The 25671-nt window shown below is 33.2% G+C and overlaps 3 protein-coding genes across 3 annotated transcripts; all 3 read left to right on the top strand.

Annotated features, from left to right (window-relative positions):
* Window positions 1–5072: 5072 nt before the first annotated feature.
* Window positions 5073–7213, top strand: LOC130674226 (uncharacterized). Its single transcript, XM_057479495.1, has 5 exons — window positions 5073–5098; window positions 5158–5219; window positions 5920–6195; window positions 6687–6844; window positions 6917–7213. Exons 1-5 carry the CDS (start codon window positions 5073–5075, stop codon window positions 7124–7126), a joined length of 732 nt encoding a protein of 243 aa, XP_057335478.1. The 3' UTR covers window positions 7127–7213.
* A 2760-nt stretch (window positions 7214–9973) lies between these two features.
* On the top strand, window positions 9974–16794 carry LOC130674528 (uncharacterized). Its single transcript, XM_057479880.1, has 5 exons — window positions 9974–10235; window positions 12115–12178; window positions 12252–12544; window positions 12642–12793; window positions 16445–16794. The coding sequence occupies exons 1-5, from the start codon at window positions 10076–10078 to the stop codon at window positions 16658–16660; spliced, it is 885 nt and encodes a 294-aa protein (XP_057335863.1). The 5' UTR covers window positions 9974–10075; the 3' UTR covers window positions 16661–16794.
* Window positions 16795–18309: 1515 nt separating this feature from the next.
* LOC130674526 (uncharacterized) lies at window positions 18310–23027 on the top strand. The gene is made up of 5 exons (XM_057479878.1): window positions 18310–18547; window positions 20389–20452; window positions 20526–20818; window positions 20916–21067; window positions 22717–23027. Exons 1-5 carry the CDS (start codon window positions 18388–18390, stop codon window positions 22879–22881), a joined length of 834 nt encoding a protein of 277 aa, XP_057335861.1. The 5' UTR covers window positions 18310–18387; the 3' UTR covers window positions 22882–23027.
* Window positions 23028–25671: the final 2644 nt, after the last annotated feature.

Here is a 25671-nt window from a genome sequence, read left to right as displayed (position 1 = left end):
CCTTCCAGAAAAAAACGAAAGAAGTATGGTAATTATTACCATGATAGTGTTACGTCAATACTTACGAGAATAGTATAATCATAATTACCATGGCAGTATATTAATAATTACTAAGATATTTTGGCATTTATTATCACAGTACCAGGGTAATTTCGACCATACTAACATGAAAATTATTACTATGTTACCGTAGAAATTATGACTTTACGATCAAAATAATTATCATCATACTGCCATAATAATTGACATGCATACTTCTGTTAATGATTTCCATATTATCTCGGTAATTATTTCGAAAGTTGATGATGATAATGGGGGTGACTCTTTTCAAGCTGTCAGGAGGAATGATGATGCCATCGATGGCGTCATTATTTTTCTGGAAGATGAAGAAGTCTACCATCTCATGTTATCATCAGGGATTCCCACATTTATCCCACAATTATTCCCATACTCTTATGTTAATTATCAGTATGAATCCCCGGGTCAAAAAAAAATCTTAAATTTGACTTGATTTAACTTAATTTTCTTTGAAGTCGTCGATATGCTGACAACTGTATTCCACATTTTAACTTTTTTTAACTTTTTTTGACTTAATATTGACTTAATCTTGACTTTTTTTAACTTTTTTGACTTGGATTAGACTTTTTTTGACTTAAATTGTTTAGTTTCCTTTAATTTAACTTTTTTTGGCTTAAATTATTTCATTGACATAAATTTGACTTATTTTGTCTTAAAAAAACAACTTGTTATCGATATGAAATCTAGTTCTATATTTGACTTAATTTTAACTTAAAAATTAAGTCAAATCGAATGTGGTTTTTATACTTATTTATTAATTAAACTAATCTAAAATTAAAACTCAATTTTAATTATAGCAAATTTTTTTAAAATTATTTCTGATTAAATTAAAATTACTATAAAAAAAATTTTTATTGCAATGATTTTTTTTTATTCTGTTCCTGAAGAATTTGTATAAGCTCTTGTTTACAATATCATTCATTTTCATATTGATTAACCAATTCTGCAATAAACGTTTTATTACCTGTATTAATATAAAAACATACCGATAATAAATTTTCGACAGGAATCGTAAATACATTTTCAGTTACAATGAATTCATAAAAGTGTGATAGTTGGAGAAGTCTGACAGGCTCTTTGAAAGGTTTTGTTTCCAGAAGAGTTATTATTGCAAAATGATGGCCAAGGCACTAACAATTACTAATTTTTTGACAATCGCATATTTTATCAATAATTTTTATAAAAGAATGAAGAAGATCAAAACATTTTTCATTCAAGTATCTAAATGCTACAGATGAAGAATTATTTTTTAATGTTTCTTTATAATTTTTTGATATAAACAATATACCATTTAATAATAATCGAAAATATTCTAAACCATAAACACCTCGAATAATTATTACTATCATTAATTATATGTTACTAATTGTAAGTATTTTTTAAAATTCCGTTGTAACTGTCTAATTTTGTTTTATTCTGACTTTAATGTAACTTTTATTAACTTAAATCTAAGTAAAATGTATTAAAATCGACGCAATTCTGACTTGAATGTGACTTTTTTTGTCTTAAATCGAAAAGAAAAAGAGTCAAACTGAACCAGTTTTGACTTAAACGTGACTTATTTTGTCTTAAATCGATCCTAACTAAGCCAGAAAAAGTCAAATCTAAGTCAAGTGTTATGGAAATTTTACACTGACTAAAAAAATTAACGTAGGTGAAATTTGAAGGATTTTGACTTAAATTTGAAGTAATAATCAAGATTTTTTTTCGACCCGGGTCACTATAATTCATTTATCCCACGGCATAGTTAATTTTCCCTCAATCATTTATTAGTTTTCCCGGTAAAGAGCATAACAATAAAGATATTGGCTTCGTAATAATCTAATAATGTACTATAACTGAGTATTTGACTGCAATTACATACTTTATCTATAGATAAGTTATAATTCATACGGCAGTTTATCGTCAACATACGACTTTTACACACAACTGTTAAAACCTTCAAATAAAACTTAACACGTGAAATTATTTTTTTTTCTTACATTATAAACATCAATGATTACTAAAATATTATTACTATCGTTATTAAATTTCAATTTAATATTATTATCTCGTGGCTGTGGTATTTTGACAGATCGACCGATAAGTGAGGAATTTAAAAAAAATTTGAAAGCTCCATGGCTTGTTCTTATTCTCGATACAAGTTTAGACCGCAAAATTAACGGTATTTTATGATTAATTTTGAACATATTGTATTTATTGTTACGACTTGTCTAAAAAAGTTCTTATTATTTTCTAATAATTTTATATAATTATATTCAATTATAAATAATTTCATAACAATAAAATAGAACAGCAAAATAATATAACCAAAATTGTGTTAAAGTTGTGTATTAACTTTTTTTTATAATTATTAATTATTACCTAAATTTCAACAAATTTATATATAAACGAATTTTATAAATGTTATAGACTTATAATATTTTGTAGTTATATTAAATTATACATAAATTTCTTTTAAGGCTACACGGAAAGAAAATTATGGAAACGTCTCCCATAATTTTGTGAAATTTTTTTCTATACCAACATAGGAATTACGACCATAAATAATGGAAGCAGTTTCTATAATTATAGAAATGTTTCCCATAATTATAGGATTAGTTCCTATAATTATGGGAATGATACTCATAACGTTATGGGAATGGTTCCCATAATAGTATAGGAATAGTTCCTATACCATTATGGGAATCATTCCCATAATATTATGGGAATAGTTTTCATACTATTATAGGAACCATTCCTATAATATTATGGGAATGGTTCCCATACTATCATGAAAAAATTAATTTAAAGAAAAGTGTGGAAATCACTTCTACAATACACAGAAATATTATTAAATATAAAAACAAAAGTTCAAACATTGAAAAAAAATTTGCATTTGTCAAAAACATTAAAATTTTTAACAAATTTTTTTTTTTTTAATAAATGTAGCGTCGAAGACACTTTATTTGAATCTTTTCATATCATGATGGAAATTTCTACACTATTTTGCAAAAAAAAATTTTTATGATATTATGGGAATGGTCCCCATAACATTATAGGAATAGTTCCCATAATATTATAGAAATAGTTTTCATATCATTATGGGAATAGTTCCCATAATAGTATGGGAATGATTCCCACACCATTATGGGAATGGTTCCAATAATGATATGGGAATAGTTCCCATAATATTATTAGAATGGTTCCCATAATGTTATAGGAATTTTACCCATACTATTATAGGGATGGAACCCATAATATATGGGAAGCACCCTCATAATAGTATGGGTACACTTCCTATACCATTATGGGAACTATTCCCCTAATGCATAGCAAAACTTCCCATAATTTTCTTTCCGTGTATGAATAATTATGTATTTTTTTATATTCATATATACGACTCATCATTTTACAATTATATATAATTAAATAATGATTCATTTGCACTGACATCGATTTATACATAATATTCATAATTCTATATAATAATATCTAAAATATAGACAATTTTGAATAATTACATAAAATTTTTTTTCCGGGTGTAAGTATTTATACCCATGAAAAATAAATCATATATGGTCATAGATAAAAATTTTCCATATATGCTACATATATGAACCATATATAATTTATGTCTTACGCGTGTAGGGCCAATTTTTATATAGGCGTCATATAAGTACATAAATAATTTGCGTATGGAACACATATGAATTATATAATTCATATATGCACACATAATCTATACATGGAGCATAAGTAATACATACGTTGAGCTGTATGATCCATGTATGCTTCATATATGGCCAATTTTCATTTATACTTCATATTAAGCTATATATGATTCACGTATTGAACCTATATAAATTACATATGCATATCCGGATCATATATGCATTATAAAGGGGTGGAATGCTCCCGCATTTCAATTTAAATGTAATTTCGACTCGCGTCAAAAGATCTGCCCTCCTTCTTCAACAACTGTCAACAATTGAAGAAAATGCAGTCATTGATGCGCCGGGGTCGCTACGGTCGAGTCCCGACATTTGGTTTTAGGGGTTGGCCAGCCTGAGTGGGGAGGTACGAGGGCCAGAGACGACGAGCTATCGGTCTCTTGGCTCGCAGCAACCGCCGTGGACGGACGTGCCTTATTGCGACTACCACTAACACCTTGGTTTCCACATATTTCTATCTACTACTACACGTGCTGCTAGTCATCATAAAATGGGCCAAGATCATATAAGCCCGCGGCTCGTAAAAGCTTATTCAAATTTAAGTTGATTAAGTTTATTTAAACCGGTATTTATATAATATTTGTTGTGGATTGGACCTGGTTGATTGGAAAGGATTGGAATGGTTTGGTGTACTTGGAAGGAAGGACTGGTTATGGTTTTGGGTCTTGGAGGAAAAGGATCGGTGAAAAGAAAGACTGGTTAAGATTGGAGATTGTTGGAGTGAGTGAACTCGTTTTGTTTATTGTCGGGTTAACTATTTTATTGTTAAATAATATTCTACTAATTTAGGAGTCGTTATTTATAAAAGTAGTCGAGTCAGTTTTGTTAAATTAGTCGAGTCAGTGTCATCAGTCATATTGTTCATCTCATCAATTATCTGTAAAGCGGCTTCGTTTCAATAAATGCCACTGTTCTTATATTTGAATTTGATATATTAAACTAATTTATCGCAACCTTCCTGACAAGTTTAGGTATAAGACTTCTCTCCTAATTTTAATACTGTGTGGTCCAGTACGGGGCTTACCCTCGTCCTGAAGCACTGAGTTCAGCTAGACAGGTTTGCAAAACTCCTTAAGTTTTGCACATGTGTGTCACACTTATTGTATTGAGACCACAATCAAAATTAATATAATAAGTGCACCCATTACAGCATATATGATCCATGTATAGCTTGAATATGATTCATATATGCTTCAAATATGGCCATTTTTATAAATGTTCCATGTATAGGCGTATATGATTAATTTTTCACAGTATATTGTTCTTTTACAGGTATTGGTTATGGTACACTCATTGCTGAGGATAAAGTATTTACGTCAATACAAACTCTAACTGAGTAAATATTAACATTATTCATTTCTATTAGATTACACGGAAAGAAAATGATGAGAACTTTTGCTATGCAGTATGGGAATAGTCCCCATAGTGGTATAGGAATTGTACCCATACTGTAATAGGGATGGTTCCCATAATATATGGAAATAGATACTATACAAATATAAAAATAGTTCCCATAATATTATGGGAACTATTCCCATATCATTATAAGAATCGTTCCCATACTATTATGGGAACTATTCCCATAATGTTATAAGAATGGTTCCTACAATGGTACAGGAACCATTCCCATAATATTATAGGAATGGTTGCTTACTAGTATGGGAACCATTCCCATAATATTATATGAATGGTTCCTATAATAGTATGAGAACTATTCCTATAATATTATGGGAATGGTTCCCATAATGGTATAGGAACTATTCCAATAGCATTATGGGAACCATTCCTATAATATTGTGAGATTGGTTCCTATAATTTATGGGAATGATTCCTATAAAATATAAAGTTCATTCTTATATATTATGGGCATTATTTCCATAACATTATAGGAACGATTCCTATAAATTATAGGAAACATTCCTATAATGTTATGGGTAGCATTCCTATAATTATAGGAACTGCTTCCATAATTTATGGTGATAATTCCTATGTTGGTATAGGAAAAAATATTACAGGATTATGGGAACCGTTTCCATAATTTTCTTCCCGTGTAGTGCATAGCTATAAGTATATTTATTTATTTAATTAACTAATTAATTATTCAGACTTTACTTACCTAATTTATGAGTTGATGCTGACTGTAAGAAGTTCAGCAAAATACTTGAAATTAACCAAACGCGTGTTTCAAAAACAGTTGACGTTGTAACTTTTACCAAAGACGGTATCAATGATATAGATGAAGATAAGGATTCAGTGGTATTAGGATTATCTGAGCCATTTGAATTAAATGAACGAGTTAATACTATTAAATTGTTGAGTGATAATAATATTGATGATTATGATCCGAGTAATTGTTTTACTTATCATTGGAGAATTGTTTATAATAAAAAGGAAAGTCAAGGGGGTAAATAAGTTTTGCTTTTAATGCTTCTGAAGCTTTAATTATTTGCTTTAAAAAAAATTCGGATAAGAGCTTTGTTGCCACGAATCCAAATAGGTGAGAAGGTAATTGATATCTCCTTTAGGAAATTTTTATATTTAATGCGATGTTTAAATTTTTATCGTTTCAAAATTTATTTAAAAAATAATAATTAGGTCTGATCATATATCCTTATATTCAGTTGGATCCTGACAATAATTGGATAAATATATAATCAGACCGAACTATTTTTTCTCCGGTGGGATTTGAACCCGGGTCATTCTGCGTATCAGTCGAAGCTCGTATCGCTCTGCCAATTCACAATCTCAATATTTAGAGTTTTTAGAATGCTTACGTGTTTATCACAAAAATCTTATTAATGTTAACGATGCATGTAATTTTAAGAAACAGTATTATTAAAATATTTAGGATCAAACGAAAATTATTAATAACCTTGCACTGGTTTTATATATAAGGGCTGATAGTGGAAGAATACCGAGCATCACTTGCCGATGATGGAACATTTAAAATAAATAAAGAGGATGAAGTTAATGAAATTCCTTACGACTTAGATTGTGTTGCTTCACCTTGTGCATATTTTCAAAACTCTGTAGCAAACGAACCGAGTGATCTGGTAAATATGTATATCATATAATTGCAGTTCATCAAAGCTTTCTAATACATCAATTTGTTGTCCACATTCTAGAATTTTTTGGGAAGTCCAGTAGTTTGTCCGTTGAAAAGTAATCCTGATCAATTTATACAGGCTGGTTTTGCAACAAACCTCTATCGCTTGTATCTTAATGAAACTACAGGTGACAAAAAAAAATATGAGCACGTTAAAGGAAATTTGGTTGATTTTTTTCCATTACAAAAAGAGTTTCATTATGCTACTGATCATGCGTTCGATAACTAACAATGAGAACGATTACGATACTAGTGTTGGAACAATTATTATAATAACATAGGAATTATTATATTAACTTTATAGAAATTGTTTTGATATCGTGTAAGAATGACATTTATATGATTATATAAAATTTTATATAAATGGTTTTATAAAATATGACTTTTTGGTTTGATCCAATTTTATATGGTTATATATAATTCTATATAAGTATATATAACTTTATAGTTATGTATGCACACTGAGAGAATAATTTATCTGAGTCAAATAAGATTTATTTCAGGCAAATAAATCCCACATTCAAATGGACCCAATCAATACTTATTTGAGATAAAATTAATTAATGTAACGGGACTGAAGTCCACCTCCGTTTGACGGGAGGCCGATTCCTCGCCCTTCCAGTCATACTCGCGCTGCGTAACACCCTATTTTCTACCATAATGTTATAAAAGCGAAATATGAGCATAAGCCTACATTAGCTTACCCGTTAGGCATGCAATACATGTGGGTGCCTCACCTTCAGTCACCACGAGTCCTACCTCACTTGGGCTCATTACTCCTCTCATCTCAGGAAATAAAGAGACTCTGGTCGAAGTGGGGCTTGGAATGGGTCCTCCCTGGTACCAATTCCCTGTATTGGTCTTCAAGTTGCAGATTAGTGGTGAGATGCAATTCCTTCTCAATACCCTAAAAAGGGTTTCTTCCACTTATAATCACTAAGACTTTAGACACGCCATTATACACACTTGCCCTCTTCTATTACTTATTGATCTTATGTACGAGTTTTGCGGGCACCATGATCTTTTAAGACAGATCATTTCAGATAAATTAATTAATTAATGTAACGGGACCTTAGTACACCTCCGCCGATCGGAAGCCGATACCTCATTCTTTTGGGCAAACTCGTGCTGCGAAATCCTATCTCTTCTTTCCACACGCCACACTTAGTCGAAACTAAGGTCGACATTAACCGGAGGTATAATCAAAATCCTCATTACGTGTGGTATTTATAGTCGACTCTGTCTAAAGGTTCCACGTCAGGACAGGACCATTGCCTAAAGGTTCTCTCCCCACCATCAGCACTTCGCCTACAATATATTCCCCTCAAGCGCCGAGGCGCACGCTAAAACGAACACATTGCGCAGTAAACATAACCTCAAACAAACGTGCATTTAAAGTTAGCGCTCGAAAACTGAATTGTGATTCGTCACTCGAGAAAGTGGGTGGGGGAATATCCGGGAACCTTTAAGCAATGTATCCTGGAACCTATAGACAGCGGGAACCTTTAGGCAGAGAACCTTTAGATAGAGTCGACTGTAACCACATCCACTACGAGTCCATACCTCTCGTGGGCTAAGCACTACGATTATCCCAGGATATAAAAAGACTCTGGTCGAAGTGGGCTTGGAAAGACCCCCCGTGGTATCAGTCTCCCTGCGCTGGTGATAAGATTGCATAGAGATCAGAAGTGAGACACAACACCTCCTCAATACCCTAAAAAGGGTTTCTTCCATTTGTTACCATTTAGTTTCGAACAAGCTATTATCCACTTGTTCAGTCCCTAATGGATTGACTACTTTCCAAGCCTATAGGCGCTCTAATTATTCAAGCCAAATCAATGTTTAGGGCAGCTCGGGAAATTCTCTAAATGATTATATATGTTTCAATCCATTTGAATATACGTTAAAAAGAGTGGCGATGATTGAACGTGAATGAGATACTCGAAAAAAATTCAGCGCCAAAAATGCGCTCTCAGCGCTTTTGCGCTTGAGATGTGCAAAATTCTTAAAAAAGCGATGTGTGTTTCCATTACATGAATTTACGTTTACGAAACGAGTGGTTAGTGAAATTATGTAATTAGTAAATAAGTAACAGTATTACACATGTTTGAGTATGAAAAATGTGAGCTTGTCTATAAAAATTATGATGCTGGTGTCGAAACAATCAGCAATGAAATTCGTTAATTTTTACTAAGTGATTATTTAAAATAAGAATTCAGTAATCCACGAAATTTTTGAGAAAAGCAATTTAATTATGAATTCCTATGGGAAACCATAGAATAATTTATGGTGGATTTCTATCAAAAGCTATATGGGAATCTATCCGTAAACGCTATGCAGAAATCCTTATAGGAATCTAAACTCGTTGTCCATAACTAGTTTTGCATAATGTGGATACCCATAGGAAATTAATGAAAAAATAAACATAAGAATCGAAGTTAGAATCCCATATGAAGGTAAGATGACATGAATTTTCAAAGGAAACGACGTAGAAATGTATATTTGATCCTGTGCTAGATTCTTATAAAAGAACTAAATGGGAATCCATCCGTTAACGCTATGTAGGAATCCACATAAGATTCTAAACTGGTTATCCATATGGAGTGCAACATGCTGTAGATCCCCATGGGGAATCAATAGAAAAATCCTAATGGGAATCTGCATTAAATTCCCCAACAGATTTAGCATGGTCTGGATTCCTATAGAAAATCTATACTGGATTCCGATAGAAAACTTTACGGGAATTTATCAAACAACGCCATGTAGCTTCTCACATAGAAATCGAGGCTGATGTTCCGTATGGATTTTTCCATAGAGTAGTCTTGTTAGTAATAATCTAAACATAAGTAAAACCGTCGAATAGAAGCAAGCTGATTGAAACGACCCTGTAAAAAAACATAAGAAAATTATCTTATAAAGCGATTCAATAAAGTTACCAGGTTACTGTGACCTCGTTTGAAATGTACGTATACTAATTGTACGATATCTTCTACAAAACAATAACGGCTATAATTATATTCAGTACTTATCGTACTGTTAATAACAAAATTATCTGCAATGAATTACCTATGTATAAGTGAAGTAGACATAAACAGTCAATTGTAAGCATAACATTTTAACAAAGAAAACACCTTCGTAGAAATTTATTTAACGTATTGAGTAAATAAATAAACTAGACATGATGAGAAAATTGTTAATATTTATGACATTTTATTTAATGGAATGCATTGATTGCTGTGCCATACAGACTGATCGACCGTTAACTGAAGAAGTGAAGAAGAATTTGAAGTCACCATGGCTGGTGCTTATTACTGACGAAACTATAACTTCACCAATTGGTAAAAGATAGTTTATTAATATTATTGTAGAAGTTGCGCAGTGTCCTTACGGAACAAAATTAATGAAAACTTTCGAACATTCATTAGTGATGAGTAGTGTTTTAGTAGTAATCACTAGTAATCAAACTAATAAATCTTGCAATACTATTGGAAGTAGTGAGCGTTGATCGAGCTGCAATAATGCTGATTAGTAGTCCGATTAGTAAGCCTATATCACAATTGAAAGTCATTTCGGTATCAAATGTATTTCAAATGAAAGAGTCTGTAACCTCAAAAGTTAATATTTAATCTCTATAAAAATACAGTGAAAATTTATAAATTGCTTAATCATCGCGATTAATATCATTTGCATTGTCGAGATCATTTAGATTTTTTATGATAAATATATAGACCTTCAAAATAATCCTAACTATCAAGTCTGTAGGATTGGCAGAGTAGAACCAGGCTTCAACTGATAATGCAGGAAGATCCGGGTTCTAGCTCCAGTAAAAACGAACAATTTTTCATCGATACAAACTTTAAAAAACATCGATTAACCAGTACAAATAGTAATCCAAGCATGAATGATTGATTTCAAATATTTTTATCGAGTTACACCGCGCAAAAATACTCGTCCATTAGTTTTTTTTAGTATTTTCCAAAAGCTTTCATTAATATTTTTCTGCAAGGGCGCTAAGGATGTAAAATTCTTAATCAAGTGAACTATAATTTTTAACTTCCCGCTGAGATAATCGAGGATTTTCAAACAATTCGGGAAGGTATTGGTTTCACCCCGATTTTCAAAAACCGGGTTTTCATCATATGTCGACATTTGAAGGTGCTAGGATGCTATTCTGACATTTTCAGAGCGATGTCTGTATGTGTGTGTATGTGTGTGTGTGTGTGTGTGTGTGTGTGTGTGTGTGTGTGTGTGTGGATGTAAACCTGTCATATCTTTTTGATAAATGAACCGATTTAGATGTGTCTTGCGGTATTCGAAGGACATTTTCTGACCTTAGATTTTCAAAAAAATTTTAGACCATTTAGTCAAATAAACTCTGAGATATTTAAGAAATACGAAAAAAAAAAAAAATTTTTTTTCGTTTTTTTTGGATATTGTGAAAACTGTTGGATCGATCAATTCCAAAATCTAATCAGCTCTAGAACTCGATAAAAGCTTTCGATTGCCACCAAGAACGTCTCAATCAGTTAATCCGTTCAAAAGATATCGTCGACGAAAGAAACAGTAGAAAACGGTTTTTTGCAAATATCGTCGAAATACCGTTAAACCAATCATTCCCAAAATTTTATCAGCTCTAGACCTCAATAAAATGCGCCGATTGCCACCTCAACCGTCTTAATCGGATAATCCGTTCCAGAGATATCGTCGACGAAAGAATGAATAAAAATCGTTTTTTTTTCGTTTTTCGTGAATATTTCGGAAACTATAGAATCGATTAATTCACAAATCTAATCAGCTCTAGAACTCGATAAAAGATTGCGATTGCCACCTTAACCGTCTTAATCGGTTAATTTGTTCGCGGGATATCGTGGGGAAAGAATTGGTTGGAAAACGGTTTATTCGAAAACAATGGAATACAAACGTATTTTCGAGCTCGAAACTGTCTTCACAACGAGATTTTTGAGCTCGAAAACAGCAGGAAGTTTTGAGGCTGGCCCGCAGGGTCAACTGACAGACCGATTTTTTTTATTGTAACTGTTTAAAATATATTTTGACGATATAATTACAAATTAGCCGTTGAAGTGATCGTAAAAGCTTCGAAATAGTTTTTTTTTATTCATATCTGATAATTATAACCCAAGTAACAGCCTTTTTATTTTTATAAATTCGGTGCTAATAACTATTTCTTAACTTCTAACCTTAAAAATTATGTTCAAGGCATCAGTTATGGCGCTATTATAAAAGAAAACATTGTCTTAACCTCAGCAAAAGCAGTATTAGAGTCAGTATATTCAAAATTGTGATAAATATCGTTATTTATAAAACTCATACTAATACAATTTAACTTTTTTCAGTCACGAAGTTGATAATTTATTGGCTCTGACTGATTGCGAGATAGTTGATTGGAACGAAAACTTAAGTCCAAAATCTTGCCTGTCCAAAAGAGCAGCGTCAATTTATCCGAATTATGTCTCTAAAGAAAACATAATAGATAGTGATTGGGTCATGTTAATTTTGGAAGAGCCTTTTGAACTGACCAATAGAATAAATACAATTCCAATAATAAATGATGATAATTTTGATGATATTGATAAAAATAATTGTTTTGTGTACCAGTGGATGCTTGAACATAATACCATTGATGTCGGTAACGTGCAATTCTAACTTTGTTTTGTATTTTTCCATTATTTTTTCTAACGCAGATTTGAAAATGAATTTATTATTTATTAAAATCTATAAATTAGTACCTATCACATTTCAATACCGGTTGGGCCCTGATGAAGCAGGATTCAAAATAGTTGAAGATGAAGTAGAAAAATTAATCACTGGTGGAGATTGTTTTCTCGATTCTTGTCCAAATCTTTTGACCACTGGGGGCTATACGACGTTCACTGTTGTAAGTTTTTTGTTCAATTACTGAATTTATCCCCTCACTAATTCTTGTAACGTTTCTACTTAAGATCTCATAGGAAGTCTGATGAGATCTTGTACGTTCTCATGAGAATCATTAATTATGTAAGAGTCGGTTCAGTGCGTTTTGGTCCCGAAGACAAAACATTCCCAGACAAAACATCCCTTAACCCCCTAAATCCCGCTTGGAGTCAAAATTTCGAACAAGACTGATGGTGTACGCATGTGAAAAGACGATGCCATTATTTGATGTAAAACTGACTCATGTACACTTAAATATTTACCTAATAACTGGTCGATAATTAGTAGACTAAGTTTATAATCTTTGTCAAACTTAAAGTTTAATAAACACCGAACAATATTAGGTTTCATCCCAGATGTGGTGATGGAATCGTCAGTGAGGCACCTCCAACACATCCTGTCTCATACTTAATACTGAAGTTACCAAAAATCATAAATGGGTTCGACCTATAACGCCACCGTCCATCGTACGGTTTCAAATAAAACTAATTGTTAAATATTTGAATTTTTTATTTAATCTACTACAATATGGTAAGTTACCGGCTACACGTAGGTAAATAAACGCCATCTGTATGTACATGGCTGGCCTTTTCACTATCCACATGCCACGTCACCCACAATGCATCTTTTTAAACCGTTTAGGATAATAAGTCAGAAACCAATTGTCAAGGGGATCAATTGTCCGGGGACCAAAATGCAGTGAACCGTAAGAGTCTTGTAAATTTGATACATTAGATACAGTAGTGCGTCTCTTCAATGATTGGGAACTGCTCAGGCTCGCTTGTTCTTTTTTTGTGTATGAAAGCGACGTAGCTGGAAGAACTATAGGCAATTGCCGTCCTGTTAGTTACGACCCAGTTCATGTGAGTAGCGAGTGACTTAGTGGCTGGCTTTGAAGGTGACTTTATAATTACCGTCTTACATGGAAAAATTGGACTCCTCACCTTAGCACCAATCTCTGAACTTTCCTAAGCACGTACTTTTGCCTTCAGCATATCGTGGAGTTGTTTATAAATTGAAAATTCGTTAGATAATCCAAGCGAAGACATCCACTCAACTCGGAGCTCTGATGGAAGGCACCGAACAGTGATCCTAATAATGATAGGGTCTAACCCACTAGTAGTTATACCCAAAGCAGTGATGGTGTCTAACGATTTCTTGTTAGCGAGTAACAGTGCATCGAGTTCAGCAGCGGAGCAAGTAGTCAGTGGTTTCCTGTCCAAAAATTCATCGATATGCACAACGAGCAATCGACGTGGGTTCGTGGAGCGAGTGTTCAATCTGGTGTTATTCTGAAAAGTTAGCAGCTTGATTTGTGGCACATTGGTTTTGTGCTTGCCTGCAAAGTGCACAGCTTGATCTGAGTTGACCGCATGTGTTTCATGACCTGGTTTCGGTTCGGGTCTGGCAGTGCTGAGTCTTACTCATAGATCACTGTAAGCAATCAAAGCAGTACTGAAAGCGTTACCTGTGTGTATTCGTTGGTGATGATCTCAGGTACATCATCGTACAAGCGTTCATGAGTTGTGTTGAAGCGAGACCATAAATCGTTCAAAATAGCGAGATTGGCATCAATGACGGCAGCACTTTGGGTAGCAAGTACGGCGTCAGTTAAGGGAGTGGACATATTTCGAATCGTGTCGATGCGTTGCATTTGTAAAGCAACTTGAGCTTCGGCGGACATCGTGAATCTTGTTTTACACAAAATGGACACTAAGTAGCGAGTAGAACCGACGCTAAGTATTAGATCGAATTTGGTATAAAGTCTTTTACACCAGTGTGTAAACTGACCACCTCAGGCAGCACTATAAAGTGCTCAGCAATGCCGACGGCATTTAGCGATTTTCACTGTACTAAGACTGACTCGACACACTTTTTTTTTTAATTATTTTGCAAATTCTACTTATAATAAACTTGAGTTGTTAAATTCACACCAGAATTCGGCTCGAAGGACCACAATATGAAATGAAAAATTCAATTAATGGAATCTGGTGCAGGTGTACTGTCTTAATAAGTAAAAATTATTACACGGAAAGTATAGATAATAATAAATTATGATTTATTTACACTTTTTACACTTTGTGTCGATAAGAAAAATATTTAGGCGAATGCAAACTCTTAAATTAATTATAAACATGGTAGCGAATGGTCTAGGAAAAATGCACGTATAACAATTGTGACACGTGGTCTCAAAGAATGCACACACGAACTCGCGGTAAGTTTATGTATTTAACTGACCCCGAACACCAAATAAGCTCAATAAGTAGTCACTTTAAATGTACGATCTAATTATTGAGAATATTTTAATTGTAGTTAGTAAATTCAGAACACAGCTATAATCAGAAATTAAGTAGCGATAACGTATTGTAATGTAGAGCATGAGGCGATACGTTAGACTGTTCAATAGAGATTGATACAAGATGGCGGCTGGCGGTTAAACCTGGCTTCACTTGCCACGTTGTTGAGGAGAAAGCAGTAAACCATGGTGTGCATGCTAGTAACACCAAAGTATAGCGGGACTAGCCGAAGTGATTCAAACAACCCGAAGTCTTCAAAGAGCTATACTCTTACTACTTTGAGTGTACTCTTCGGTTGTAACGACGCATTGACCCGAAGCGAGTGACTATTTTGTGAATCACACTCTTCCACAACGAATCCCTTACGGAATTTTCTAAATAGGGTTATTAGTTAACTCAAGAAGTATTACATCTTATAATAATTACAAATCATTTTAATAAATCACTAAATTAGAAATCGTACGAAGGTATTGTACCCTAGGAAAGTTAATGAAAGCATGTACGCTTTTAATGTTATTAGTCTCAATAACGTGACGCTTTTGTTTATTTTCCTGATTCCTAATCCACATAAGATTTCCATATGGATTCCGACATGGTCTGGATTCCGATAGGAATCCATGTGAGATTTATATCGGGATCTAAGATGGATTTTTTTGATAGAGAAGAGTCTTACATCTCCACATACATATGTCTCTTACAAGATCTTACAGGACCGATATTTCATTCTCGCATTCAATTTTCGAACCTAACTTAAGCATACAAATTCATGTTTGATACTTAAAAATATATCATTTTATCCTTGTAAGACTCCTACATGAAATTTTAAGATCCTGGCCCAAGTATGCAAGGTTGATGTAAAAAACTTACGAGACTCTTACATCATTACGTACATTTCTGATAACAATGTACAAGATCTTATTAAATTTCCTGTCAGAATCGTGTAAGATTCCTGTCAACACCTGAGGACTTTACAAAAACTGCTCGGTGTAGATTGACGGTGTGAAATTTTTTTGGTGTCACATATCAAGCGGTGTAGTTTTAACACAGACGGTATGAGTTTTGAATAAATAACCTACCCATTTACACCATTAATAGTATGAAAATTCTAATTCACACGGTTGAAAATTTAACACCGTGCGTCCCGTAACTTTCACTACAACAGGGTTGAAAATTTTGACACCAAATCGTTCACACCACACCGAGGGCTTGACATTTTTTACAGTGTATGTAAGAATTTTTCTTACAAGAATAAGCGCGTGGGAATACTTCTTATGTAAAAATTCGTTGGTTGTCTATATCGAGTTGTATTTTGTTGACAGAGTTTTTTGGGAAGTCCAATCGCATGTTCACTGAAAAATGATCCAAGTCAATATATACAAACTGGCTTAGCGACAGTTGTCTACGAACTATATCGCTCAGTAAATGAAAACACAGCAAACAAATATGAAATATCAGAAGGAAGTTTATATGATCTATCTTTTCAACGAAAAGAAATTAATGAGACACTAATGTCTGTTATTGATGCGATACAGTGAATGTAAACATTGTTATAAAAAAGGTAAATTCTAACCATAAATGTATGAAAATTTTTGTCTCATGCACAATATTTTCTTTGTAATATAAGAAAAATATTAATAAATTGTTGGAAAATCTAAAAGCGCACATCTCAATCACTCATTTTATTTGTAGCTTTTTATTTGTTAACAGTATTAAATAACCTGCACAGTAAAAAACGTATCATCGAAGTTTAAAAAAAAAGCGTGTGTTAAAATTTTGGGTGTTAAATTTTCAACACTTTTGTGAGTCATTTGGGTAGCAATCGGCGTGTTTTATTGAATCCTAGAGCTGATTAAATTTAGGAAATGTTTGATTTAGTCATTTCAATAATATTCGTAAAAAACCGATTTTTAACATTTCTGTCTCCGACGATATCTCTCGAACGAATAAGCCGATTGAAATGGATGAGGCAGTAATCGCGTTTCATCGAGATCTAGAGCTGATTAGATTTTGAAGTTAATCGTTTGAATGGCTTCTGAGAAATAAAAATAAACTAGAAAAAGTTGACGGCCAACAAACTTTTTCTTAATGGGAAGTTAAGAAATTAGGGCCGTTAGCCGTTTTATCCGCGAGTTATCCTGATTACAAGAAATCATTCAATTAATTGACATCCCCGTGTAGGAACCGCCAGGCATGCACCAATGCCGATGACTGGCCTATTAATGGCTTGCAATCATTGGCCGATGATCAAAATACCAGTATTGGGCCATTAATGGTTGATGAGAGGCCCATGGATCTTGTATCGATATCGCCAGTGATACAATTGGCAAGTCATTCAGCCAATGATTGGCCGATCAATAGGTAACCTTGGTTGGCCGATAATTGAATTACATTAATGGGCCAGTAATATTCGATAACTGGCCCATGGATTTCGTATCAAAGGCACTGGTTAGACAATCGGCCAGTCATCTAGCCGATGGTAGACCGATCAATGATTATCGATGGATTGCCGATGATTAAAAAACATTCTTAACCCAGTCGTAAGCTACAGAAGCTACAGTAAGCTACATTCATAAAACCCTACATAGGTCAGAGCTCCCCTCAACTCAAATATTTACTATAAAATTGTCTAATTAAGGAATCAACTTACGTTGCATGATAATTATTTATTAATGAATTCTCTTTATGAGGATATAAGTTTAAACTTATGTTCATATACTTTAAAACGTGTAGAGATGACTGAAAGTGAGTTAAGTTCCTGAAAAAAGTTAGAGCCCCAACAAAGCGCCCTCAGTGCTTCCACGCTGGAAATTTTGATATTTCTTAAAAAAGTAATGTATGTTTCCGTAACATGAATTTAAGTATGGAAACCCACACAGAAATATAGTCTGGATCCCTATATAAATTTTTCCACAGGGTAGTCGTGTTAGTTATAATTTAAATATAATCATCACCGACGAACGGTTACAAACTGATTGAATAAATCACCCTGTAAAAAATATAAGAAAATTTTGTTAAAAAGCGCTTAAGTAAAATTACTAGGTTATTGTCACCTTGTTCGAAACGTACGTAAGCTACTTATACGATATCTTCTACAAAACAATAATTGCTATAATTATATTCTTATCGTACTGTTAATAACAAAATTATCGGCAATGAATTACCGATGTATAAGTAAAGTAGAGATAAACAGTCGATTATTGGCATTAAAGTTTACCAACGAATACAACTTTGTAAAAGTATTTAGAACATAAATAAACAAAATATGATGAAGAAATTACTAATATTTATAACATTTTATTTAATGGAATGCATTGATTGCTGTGCCATATTGACTGATCGGCCGTTAACTGAAGAATTGAAGAAGAACTTGAAGTCACCATGGCTGGTGCTTATTATTGACGAAACTATAACTTCACCAATTGGTAAAAGATAGTTTATTAATATTATTGTAGAAGTTGCGCAGTGTCCTTACGGAACAAAATTAATGAAAACTTTCGAACATTCACTAGTGATGAGTAGTGTTAAAGTAGTGATCACTAGTAATCCAACTAATAAATCTTGCAATACTATTGGAAGTAGTGAGCGTTGATCGAGCTGCAATAGTGCTGATTAGTAGTCCGATTAGTAAGCCTATATCACAATTGAAAGTCATTTCGGTATCAAGCGTATTTCAAATGAAAGAGACTCTAACCTCAAAAGTTAATATTAAATCTCTATAAAAATACAGTGAAAATTTATAAATTACTTAATCATCGCGATTAATATCATTTGCATTGTCGAGATCATTTAGATTTTTTATAATAAATATATAGACCTTCAAAATAATCCTAACTATCAAGTCTGTAGGGTTGGCAGAATGGAACCAGGCTTCGACTGATAATGCAGAAAGATCTGGGTTCTAGCTCCAGTAAAGACAAATAATTTTTCATCGATAAAAATATTAAAAAACATCAATTGATCAGTATGAATATTTATCCAAGCATGAATGAATAAATTCAAATATTTTCATCGGGTTATACCACGAAAAATACTAGCCCATTAGTTTTTCATTAGTGCTCTCAAGCAGTGTTTATTAGTGCTTTTCCGAAAAGATGATAAGGTAACTAGGATGAATAGTTCTAAATCGAGTGATCTATCATTTTTGTTATTTCTTGAACAGTAACTTTCTAAAATCAATTTTTGCGATATAATTACATGTCAGCTATCGAAGTAGATCTCAAAATTTTAAAGAAAATTTTTTATTTATTCGAATTAGAAAAGCAAAGCCCAAGTTACAGTCTTTTTATTTTTAAGACTTCGGTGCTGAAATAGTATATTAAACAACTAAAGAGGAAAGTAGGACATTCCAAACTAAGCGTGTAGTGGGCAAAAACATGAATTGGAACGTTCTTCCTTCCTCCGTGGTGTGTATCCGATTTTTCACTAAACATACTCCTGAAAGTTAAAAATTTTACTTCTATTGGGAAGAATGGCACATACGCTGATTTTTATCATTTTTTATCTCCTGAAAGGAAAGAACGACTATCTTCCCTCCACCCTTACGGAAAAAAACTAAGCAGCACTGATGAGAAACACTAATGCTTTGGTTTTTTCGCGCACTAATGGTTTAGTGTCATTAGTGCGTTAAGTGTCATTAATTTAAATTCCACAGTAGAGCAATACTGACTATAAGGATCACCAATGGACACTATAGAAACCTGGACAGCACTTATCTCTTATAGTCACATTGTAAGATTCACTAATCAGACTACTTATGATCACTGATAAAACAATATTCGAAACTAACCAACTCCAATAGTGTTAAAAGATACATTAGTACACCGACTAAAAAACACTAATACAACACTGTTAACAGTAATTACTTCCAAAAGTGTTGCAAGATTCATTAGTCGAAGTCCTAATGAATACTATGACAACACTATCCAACTAAGCTCATCCAATGGTGTTGTAAGATTCACTGGTCAGATTACTAATGATCACTTATAAAACACTTATGAACACTAATAAATTTTCAATAGTGTTCATGAGTGTTCATTTGTTTCTTCCTGTAAGGGATAAGCAAGGCAGAAATTTTAACATTGAGGCGGGTATGATGAAAACTTGAACACACCACGGAGGAAGGTAGGACATCCCAATCCACGTGTTTTCTACCCTCACTTTTGGCTTAGGTAGGGAATTACACACGTGGGTCGGAATGTCCTACTTTCCATCCTTGGTATGGAATATAATATTTTAACTTTTAAACTGGAAAATTTTATTCAAGGCATCAGTTATGGCGCTATTATAAAAGAAAACATTGTCTTAACCTCAGCAAAAGCAGTATTTGAGTCAGTATATTCAAAAATGTAATAAATTTCGTTATTTATAAGACTCATACTAAGACAATTTAACTTTTTTCAGTCACGATGTTGAAAATTTATTGGCTGTGACTGATTGCATGATAACTGAGTTGCATAAAAAAGTAAATTCTGATTTATGTGTGTCGAGAAAATCCGTGGGAATTTATCCGAATCATCTTTATAAAGAAGACATCAGAGATCTTGATTCAGTCTTATTATATTTGAATGAACCTTTTGAACTGACCTATAGAATAAATACAATTCCAATGATAAATGATGATAATATTGATGATATTGATAAAAATAATTGTTTCGTTTATCACTGGATAGTTGAATATGATGGCGTTAATAGGGGTAACATGCAATACTAACTTCGTTTTATATTTTTCCATTAACTTTTCTACCACAAATTTGAAAATTAATTTATGATTTATATACATCCATAAATTAGTACCTATCACAGTTCAATATCAATTGGTGCCTGATGAAGGAGGATTCAAAATAGACGAAAATGAAGAAAGAAAATTAATCGGTGATGGAGATTGTTTTCTCGATCCATGTCCAAATTTTTTGACCATTGGGAACTATTCAGCGTACGATGTCGTAAGTTTTTTTGTTTAATCACTAAATTCACACACCTACTAATTCTTGTAAAGTATCTATGTAAGATCTTATCGGAAATCTAATAAGATCTTGAAGGTTCTCCTAAGAATTATTTGGGGTCCGAAAATTGGATCTGTTTCAAAACGAATGATAAAACAATAGTTTATTACCAAATTGAGTAGAAAGTGCTTTCGACAACGAGTGTGATTGGTTAACGAACCGTTAGGTCAGTGTTGCCAACACACGAGTGTCGAAGCCCTTCCTACTCATTACGTTACATTAATTATTTTCGATACGTATGCGGAACGGTAGGGATTCTGACGGCTTGAAGTGAAGTCACAAGTTTGAGGCAATGGGCGCATTCTTTTCGAGACTAGATATAGTACGAGGTCTTGATGAGAATGTATCCATAGCCTCAAACGCGTGCCTGCACTTCAAGTCTGTCAGGTTTCCTACCTTTGAGCATAAAGTATCGAATAAAATTTTTTGTCATATCAACGGTGGAAGTTGAATTTGAGAGAGAAACTGTCAAAAATGTTTAATTACTGTTTACTACACTAATTCCTATGTATTCTCACATAAATTCATACTTCCCTACATGAATTACTATGGGTTCTTATGCAATTCCACATGGATTTTTTCGATTGGGTCATGTTGAATATTTGTAAAAATCTTATAGGATTCCCGTAAGGAACTTATTAGACTCCTGTCAGCACCCCGAAAGATCTTTTATAAGATCCGTTTCATTTTTGTATAAGGTCTATTGTAAGAATTTTCATCGCCCCGGGAAAAAAAATTAAGATCTATTCAGATCAAATTAGATCTGATGTTTCAGATTTGAACAGATCTGCATTTTGGCCAGATCAGTTTAGATCAAACTTGATCGAATTCGCTAGATCTAAATAGATCTGTTTTATTATCTCTATCCTAATAAAAATTGATATGTCTGATTAAAAATATATTAAATATATCACAATAATATAAAATATATAGGATTGAAACCATTAAAATTAAAAGTAAACGTTTTATGTTCCATATGAGATCAGCTGTACCTTCTCCTTTGAATGATATACATTTGAAATTTTTATTTTAATTACGATAGACTTTATAGAATTATCAAAAATTAAGTGAATGTGTCAAAATTCAGCTAGTTAATCTTATAATTATAATATCATGTTTAGAAATATTTCTGTATAATCTGTACAGATCTAATCTGATCAGAGCAGATCTGAACTTTTTTTCCCCAGAAAAAGTTATATCAGCTTGGATCTGGTTTGATCCGCACAGATCGAATAAGATCTATTTATATTCACTTTATAAATTGATCGTTCAATCAATGTTGATTTATTTTGATCTCACTAGATCCAGGTTGATCTACTTTGATCTAGGTTGATCCGACTTGATTAGATTTGATCAGGATAGATCTGGACTATATTTCCCCAAAGAAAAATGTCATATCTGATCAGATCTAGTTTAATCTGAACAGATTAAATCAGATCTACTCTGATCTAGGTTCAGTATGAATGATGATCAAATTTGATCAGAACAGATCTAAATTTTTGTATCCCGGGGCAAGAGTTAGCAGGTAGGAATACCTTTTATGTAAAGATTTATTGGTTGTATATATCGAAGTGTATGTTGTTTTCCAGAGTTTTTTGGGAAGTCCAATTGCATGTCCACTGAAAAATGATCCAAGTCAACATATACAATCTGGCATCGCGACAATTGTCTACCGAGTATATCACTCACTAAATGAAAACGAATCAAACAAATATAAAGTATTAGAAGGAAGTTTATATGATTTATCTCCTTAACGAAAATCAATTGATATTTATTAATTGTTATTAAATCGATACGGTGTATAAATACTGTCAAAAAATGTTATGTTTCTCCCGAAATGTATAAAATTTTTTTTCTATGTACAGGAATTTATTCGTAATATAAAAAATATACTAGTTAAACTAAAAAAAAATAATGGGTAGCACGACTATTATGGGAACTATTCCCATAATGCATAGCAAAAGTTCCCATAATTTGCTGTCCGTGTACGTCAATTTTCTTCACAACCTAGCAGATCTAAATTACGGTAAATTACCGTAATTTACTGTAGATCACCGTAATTTACTGCGGTATTTTTACGGCAAATTTGCGGTAAAATACCTTAATGTACGGTATTCGGCAGAATTGCCGAAAAATACTCCATTTTTACCGTAAATCACGGTAAAATAGCCATATTACGGTAATCTACCGTAAATTGCGGTAAATTTGCAGTAAATTACGGTATCTTACGGTAAATTTCTGCAAAGTCCGGTAATTCACCGTATTTCGGATCCACTATGGCAATCAACGATTTGAAATTTGGTTGTTATTAAAAAAATATGGGCACGGCCTGAATTAAACGGATCTTTGAAATTTCTCACTAATACAAAGTAGTATTTTCCTTATGCATGACTAAGCTGAGGAGCAACAATCGGTAGCGTAGTGATATAACTAAAGCGTTAATCTTTCGTGCGTACAGTTCCGGGTTCGAATCCTTGTAACGGGGTAAATTGGGTTATTCTATCTACCAAAATCGTGATTTGTACCGATGGTCACTTACCCTACCTGGAACCCCAAACAAGCGTTCAATTAAGTTATTCGACTTGTCACCGGGCGCGCTAATTGAAAATACTCGCACGCTAAGCCCAATCATAATCATCTAAGGGAGAAGTTTTCCGATCATAGCCAAAAATAATCGAGAGAAATTAATAGAACTACAAGACAGTAGCGCCGACGAGACAGAGTCGGTAGGACCGGGTAGCCACCGAGACACGGACAGAGCCAGTAAGACTGGGCATCCACCTAGAGGCACAGACACACGGAGCCGGGAGGACCAAGTAACTGGTTAGACTTAGGACTGCTAACTTCCCGAACACCAGGTAATTAATCAAGTCGTACTTGGCTTTTTATTGTGGAACCAAGCGATATTTCCGTATTACCATACGATACCACCATTTAAATATAGTGGAAACCTAAACAAACTTACCTTCTCAATAAGACAATTTATAAATAAATTGAGAAAAATATAGATAGCTCGAACTGGGAATCGAACCTGTGGCTGCAACAGCATTATTCCGATGGCTGCAACAGGAATAACCTGTAGCTGCAACAGGACTGATCTTTGAGCTGTAGCAGGACTGATCTTTTAGCTGTAACAGGATGGTTCTTGTTGCAGCCACAAGCTACTCCTGTTGCAGCCGAAAACTCATGCTACAGGAACATACCCATCCCAGCAACATTTTTTTTTTTTTCGTTTGCACTTTTCAAGTTCAAATTCATAAATTTTTTATCTAATATAATCAAATTATGTTGACAGAGTTTCGTAGGAAGTCCAATAGCATGTCCGCTTAAAAGTGACCCAACTAAATATATACAAGCTGGTTATGCGACAATTGTTTACGAAATAAATTCCCAAGAACCACTTAAATATAAACGTCTGACAGGAACTTTATATGATCTATCTCCTCGACAAGAATCTCTTAATGGATTGGTAACAAGCCTTACAAACTTGATGGAGAAAAGAAAGAAAACATGAACTACTACAGTATAAACTGTAGAAATGAGCTCTTTGAATTTAAAATTACAAAATTTTACAGCCCACATTGTAAATTGAAAATGTTTTTTTTTTTTTCAAATAAAGTTATTGCCATGTGAGCAGCTCATGATATATTTTAGAATAATAAATTTCAAGGGAGGTTTATACCAGGCCATATCAGGAATTTTTTTCATGGGTTAATGATTCAAAGTCGGTTTTTTCATCAATTTCACTCTCATTAGATGCTTTGCTCGTCTTATCACTCTTGTTGAAGTTGAAATAGATGCTGCTGTTTCAACTTTTGCTGCTATTTTCCTAACAGTCTAGATAGAATTTGATACTAAGCAAATTATCATTCGACGTTTCCTTGACGTTGTTGCGAATTCTGTTCAACCTTTATAATTTTTTCCATAATTTTCATTGTATCTCACAAAATTATGAATATCTTTAGCACTTTCGCTATTCAATCATCTAGCTATATTATAACGAGATAAATTTTAAGTAAGTAAAAAATTAATTCGATTTATTTCTTCAATACTCAACATTTCATTGCGCCCCATCTTACATAGCAGCTAATGGTAATGTTATGAATCGATTTTAATTTATTCACTACGCTATGAAATTAAAACGTAAGAATACGAAAATGGAATGAATTAGTTTCATTGAGCAACAAATTTCACTGAAGCCATCTATGTGACGAACAGCCGACCAGCGACATGCCCCCCTCACAATATTCTCGAATTGCTTCTCAAACACTAACAACACATATTGTTCTGTCTTAAATAAGTAATATAATATACGGATATAATTATATATTCCAGCTAGTAACGAATCAGTTATTGAAAAAAATAGGTAAGGCTACTCAAGTGACGTGGACTGTAAATCCATACTTTCCTATATTGATACCCATAGAGATTTATGTAAATCTGTAATTTCCTAAACAAATTCCTTTGAGTTTCCATACAATTCTACGTGAATTGTTTTCACAGTCAATGATTCCGATATCGGACAGAAATGGTTACCATGATTT

Source organism: Microplitis mediator, chromosome 9 (assembly GCF_029852145.1).
Source record: "Microplitis mediator isolate UGA2020A chromosome 9, iyMicMedi2.1, whole genome shotgun sequence".
NCBI lineage: Eukaryota > Metazoa > Arthropoda > Insecta > Hymenoptera > Braconidae > Microplitis > Microplitis mediator.
The sequence above is the reverse complement of the archived record's forward strand: the minus strand, read 5'-3'. Positions and strand labels throughout refer to the sequence as shown.

What these genes read in the sequence shown, in the direction of transcription:
- LOC130674226 (XM_057479495.1), top strand. Translation starts at nt 5,073, where the DNA reads ATGGTACACTCATTGCTGAGGATAAA. An exon ending in TGGGAATAGTCCCCATAGTG is followed by an intron (nt 5,220 to 5,919) that starts GTATAGGAATTG and finishes CTAATTTATGAG; the next exon opens with TTGATGCTGACTGTAAGAAG. An exon ending in TAAAAAGGAAAGTCAAGGGG is followed by an intron (nt 6,196 to 6,686) that starts GTAAATAAGTTT and finishes TTTATATATAAG; the next exon opens with GGCTGATAGTGGAAGAATAC.
- LOC130674528 (XM_057479880.1), top strand. Translation starts at nt 10,076, where the DNA reads ATGATGAGAAAATTGTTAATATTTATGACATTTTATTTAATGGAATGC. An exon ending in AACTATAACTTCACCAATTG is followed by an intron (nt 10,236 to 12,114) that starts GTAAAAGATAGT and finishes ATTATGTTCAAG; the next exon opens with GCATCAGTTATGGCGCTATT. An exon ending in GCTATACGACGTTCACTGTT is followed by an intron (nt 12,794 to 16,444) that starts GTAAGTTTTTTG and finishes TTTTGTTGACAG; the next exon opens with AGTTTTTTGGGAAGTCCAAT.
- LOC130674526 (XM_057479878.1), top strand. Translation starts at nt 18,388, where the DNA reads ATGATGAAGAAATTACTAATATTTATAACATTTTATTTAATGGAATGC. An exon ending in AACTATAACTTCACCAATTG is followed by an intron (nt 18,548 to 20,388) that starts GTAAAAGATAGT and finishes ATTTTATTCAAG; the next exon opens with GCATCAGTTATGGCGCTATT. An exon ending in ATATGATGGCGTTAATAGGG is followed by an intron (nt 20,819 to 20,915) that starts GTAACATGCAAT and finishes TCCATAAATTAG; the next exon opens with TACCTATCACAGTTCAATAT.